General features: G+C 48.5%; 1 protein-coding gene across 1 annotated transcript; it reads right to left on the reverse strand.

The window, feature by feature from the left end:
- Positions 1–337: 337 nt before the first annotated feature.
- On the reverse strand, positions 338–4,069 carry LOC130976489 (uncharacterized). Its single transcript, XM_057901365.1, has one exon. The coding sequence runs from the start codon at positions 4,067–4,069 to the stop codon at positions 338–340; it is 3,732 nt and encodes a 1,243-aa protein (XP_057757348.1).
- Positions 4,070–4,924: the final 855 nt, after the last annotated feature.

Here is a 4,924-nt window from a genome sequence, read left to right on the forward strand (position 1 = left end):
ACGATCTCCTGGATTAGCGATCTGTTACCGTGTCCCGATTTTGTGCTGGCTAGTTTGGAAAGCAGGTCTGCCCTGGCGTTTCGTTCCCTGGGGACATGTTGTATGGTAATGTTTTCGAATCCTTCCTTCAATTCATTTACCTTGTTGAGGTATTGTTGGAGTAAGGGCTCCCGGGTTTGGTAGCTTCCGTTTATTTGGGAACAGACCACCTGGGAGTCGGTATTTACTTCGAGTACCTTGGCGTCGACTTCCCGGGCTAGGGTTAGGCCTGCCAAGAGGGCTTCGTATTCTACTTGGTTATTGGATACTGGAAAGTCGTATCATATTGATTGCTCAATTATGATCCCGTTTTGGTTTTCGAGTATAATCCGTGAGTGGAGTTTGATGAGCCGTCGACGTGCAGTTTCCATGGTTCGGGTGTGGGTTTAATCGGTGTCATCTCGGCGATGAAGTCGGTCAAGGCCTGCGCTTTGATGGCGTTTCGGGGTTCGAACCTGACCTGGAATTGGGATAACTCGATGGACCATGCTAGCATTCTTCCTGCTAGGTCGGGCTTTTGTAATACCTGTTTGACCGCTTGGTTGGTTCGGACCGTTATGGGGTGAGCTTGGAAGTATTGTCGTAGCCGTCGGGAAGCCGAGAGGAGTGTGAAAGCTAGCTTTTCTAGGCGTGAATAACGAGCTTCCGTATCCTGTAGGACCTTGCTTATGAAGTATATGGGTTTTTGTTCTTTTTTCACGTTTTCCCGGACGAGTGCTGCGGCGATTGTTTCTTCCGTTATGGAGAGGTACAGATATAGTGTTTCCCCTGTTTGAGGTTTTGCGAGGATTGGGGGCTCCGCTAGAACCCTTTTGAAGTGTTGGAAAGCTTCTTCGCATTCTGTCTCCCATTTGAAGGGGGTTCCTTTTTTCATAAGTTTGAAAAGAGGGATTGCCTTTTGGGCCGATGCCCCGAGGAACCGGGATAATGCGGTTAGTCGGCCGGTGAGTTTTTGGATTTCTTTGAGATTTTTGGGGCTTGTCATCTCGAGGACGGCACGGCATTTTTCTGGGTTTGCCTCGACTCCGCGTTGCGTGATCATGAAGCCGAGGAATTTCCCTGCTTCCATTCCGAAGGCACATTTTGTTGGGTTGAGTCGCATTTGGTGTTTTCGCAGGGTGTCCATTATTACCTTGAGGTCGTTGGTTAGTTGCTCCCCGGATTCCGTCTTGGCGAGCATATCATCAATGTAGACTTCTATTTTGTTTCCGGATAGGTTGCGAAATATCTTGTTAACGAGTCGCTGGTAGGTGGCTCCGGCGTTTTTTAAGCCGAAGGGCATTACTCTATAGCAGTAGGTTCCGTCCGGGGTGATGAATGCTGTTTTTTCTTCGTCTGGGCGGTGCATCGGGATCTGGTTGTAGCCGGAGTATGCGTCCATGAAGCTGAGGTATCGGTGGCCGGATGCCGCATCCACTAGCCCGTCGATGTTCGGTAGGGGGAAGGCGTCCTTCGGGCATGCTTTGTTGAGATCTGTGTAGTCCACGCACATTCGCCATTTCCCGTTAGATTTCCTTACTAGTACGACGTTGGCTAGCCATGTCGTGTAAGGGAGTTCTCGGATGAAGTTGGCTTCGAGTAGGGCTTTCACCTGTTTTCGGACCTCGGCGGCTCGGTCTGGTGACATTTTTCGTCTTCTTTGTGCCACTGGTTTGGCTAGGGGGTCCACTGCTAGATGGTGAGACATAAGGTCGGGGCTTATTTCTGGCATATCGGCTGGTGTAAATGCGAACAAGTCTCTGTTTTGTTTCAAAAGTTGGGAGAGTTCTTCTTTGAGGTCGTAGGGGAGGTTTCTGTTGATGAAGGTGTATTCTTCTCTGGTTGGCCCTATCTGTAGCTTTTCCATGTCTCCTTCTGGTTCCGGCCTAGGTTGGCCGTCTAGTCGTGCGTCTAGGTCGGCAAGGAATATCCCGACTGCATCCCGGGATTTCTTCCTTAGGGCTAAACTGTTGTTGTCGCATTCGGCTGCGACTTCCCGGTCTCCGTGGATGGTTCCGATGGTGCCGTCGTCGGCCCTGAACTTCATGAGGAGGTATTTGGTGAAGATGACTGCGGAGAAGTCGTTGATCGTTTTTCTCCCGAGAATGACGTTATAGGCTGTGGAGTCTTTCAGGACTACGAATTCGGATAAGATCGTCTTTCTCTGATTGCTTGTTCCTATGGTGATGGGAAGGGTAACCGAGCCGTCTGGTTTGAGGAAGTTATCTCCGAGGCCCGTGACGCCGTGGCGGTGTGTTTGGAGGTTGTCGTTGCGGAGCCCAAGCTTGTCGAAAGCTCCTCGGAAGAGGATGTTAGAGTCGGCGCCAGTGTCCACGAGTATTCTTCTTACTAGCCCTGTTCCGATTCGGGCTGATATGACGAAGGGGGCGTCTTCGGCGGAGGTGCCGTGTTGGCAGTCTTCCGGCAAGAAAGTTATCGTGCTGTCGGCTATTGTGACTGGGTCGTGGTGCCTGACGGCCATTATTTTGAGGTCTTTTTTCATTGTTAGCTTTGACTTGTTTGGAGCGTCCTTGCCCGTGATGACGTTTACTATGATGGTCGGATCCTCTTCGGGGTTTTCCCTGGGGGGCGGCTTTTGGGTTCTCGGGTTGCGCCCTTCTCTTTCCGGCGACTTGTCGATGTTGGCGCATCTTGGTTCTCTGATGAATTTGGCGAACTCCGGGAGTTTGCCGTCTCGTATGGCCTGCTCGAGAGCGTCTTTAAGGTCAAAACAATCTTGTGTTTTGTGGCCGTAACCTCGGTGGTAGTCGCAGTAGAGGGCTTTGTTTCCTCCTGTTCTTTCCTTGAGTGGTCGGGCTTTGGGGATGATGCCTCGATCTGCTATTTGGTGGTATATCTCAGTAATTGGTGCTGTTAGGGGGGTGTAATTGGAGAATTTTCCTATTCTTGGGGGTCGGTGGGTTGGCTTAAGGTGGTCTCGTTGGTTTTCTTTGGGTGGCGGGTTATGACGAGGAGTCGGGTTGCCGTGTGGAGTAGCGACGTGCTGCCGCTTGTTGGCAGCGACGACCTGGCTGACTTCTTCGTCGTTGATGTAATCTATGGCGACGTTCTGGATTTCGTGCATGGTCCATACTGGTTTAGTGGTGAGATGTTTGCGAAAGTCTTCATTCATGAGTCCGTTGGTTAGGCAGAGGCTGGCAACGGAATCCGTGAGTCCGTCGACCGTCAGGCATTCGTCGTTGAAGCGGTCGAGGTATTTTCTTGTAGATTCTTCTTGTTTCTGTGTGACCCCTAGCAAGTTGATGGGGTGTTTGGCTTTGGTGATTCGGGTCGTGAACTGAGCCATGAATTTCCTTGTGATGTCGTGAAAGCTGGTTATGGATCCGTTCGGGAGGGCGTTGAACCATTTGATCGCTGGTCCGGCGAGGGTTACTGGGAAGGCTCTACATCGGACTGCGTCGGATGCTCCTTCCAGGTTCATTCTGGCCTCGAAAGCCGTTAAGTGTTCTTGAGGGTCTTTAGTTCCGTCATACTTCATGTCGGTGGGTTTGTCGAAGCCTCTGGGGAGCTTTGCTCTTAAAATTCTTTCTGTGAAGGGCGTGGCTCCCATTATGACGTGGTCGTTCCTTGTGCGCTTGGTGTGTCGTTGTCTCGGGTCTTCGTCCGAATCGTGCCGACGGTTCAGATCGTGGGATGCGCTGCGGTGGTGTTTTTTGCTGTGTCGCCGTTCATGCCGGTAGTTGCGCGAGGCGCTACGATCATCTCTTCTATCATGTTGCCGGGTTGGCGACCTTCCGCGATAGGATCGTGGTCTGGACGTTGCCTGGCTTCCGTCTTGGTTGGCGTATCTTCCTTTGTCGGTAAGTTTACCTTCTAGTTCCTGGACTCGGAGGCAGAGATCCTGAATGATCTGTGTCGCTTTGTCCCTTGTCTTCTCGGGATGTTGTGGATCTGCAATTATGTGCTCGTTTGTTCGGTGGATGGTGCTGGCCATCCGGGCTTGGTTCATGACCTCTTGTTGTTCTGGGGTGGGATGACGTGGTCTGGAGTTGTCTTGGCTTGATGGATTTTCGTCCAAGATACCCTCCATTTGGTTTGACTGTCGCAGGTCCCCACAGACGGCGCCAATGTACAAGATGTCTCTGGTACGGGTTGAGAGATGGATCGAGAACTTGCGGGTTGAGGCAGATGCCGGATCACTTGACTGGAGCAATGGGGGAGGTACCTGCAAAGACACTCCGACGCTCAAGTCAGAATGGATCTAAGAGGTATAAGGTGTGAGGAATGAATGAATACCTGGAGGGATGTGGGTCCTCTATTTATAGATAATGGTGGTTACCTTATCTTTATCTTATCTGGCTAAGATAAGAGGGACGTTTGAATTCAAAAGTTAGTTAGGAGCTCTAGAGGGCCGATTCGGGGCCTTCTAGAGAGACGAAATGGGTTGACCCGGTAAGCCGGGTTCGGGTTCGGTCACGGGTCCGGGGTCCGTGGGCCGGATCCGTAACAATATGTTATCTGTGATTCATGTGCTTAATGTTCATCGAACAACCCAACAAAGTCTCAAGAAACTTTATTTGTGACGGTTACTGCAATAGAAGAGTGAAAATAACTAAGACAGAAAAACAAATAAAACCATAACAAAACTATCTGTTTTCCTCTTTGTTTCTTAGGACGAGTATGTGATTTTGGGTCATTTTGGATTGATTTTTAAAAAAATATTTATTTAAAATTTTTTTAACGAATAAAAATTATTTTATATTTAAATAGATTTTTCAATTTTTTTTAAATATTAAAAACATCTTTTGTTTTTATGTTTTTTTAAAAATAAAGTATGGTTAGCTTTTAAAAAAATAAATAATTTATTTTTTTATAAATATATTTTTTTAAAATATATCTAAATAAATTTTAAACTAAATAAAAGTATTTTATTTTTTTTAAAAAA

Source organism: Arachis stenosperma, chromosome 1 (genome assembly GCF_014773155.1).
Source record: "Arachis stenosperma cultivar V10309 chromosome 1, arast.V10309.gnm1.PFL2, whole genome shotgun sequence".
In the NCBI taxonomy this organism is placed as follows: Eukaryota; Viridiplantae; Streptophyta; class Magnoliopsida; order Fabales; family Fabaceae; genus Arachis; species Arachis stenosperma.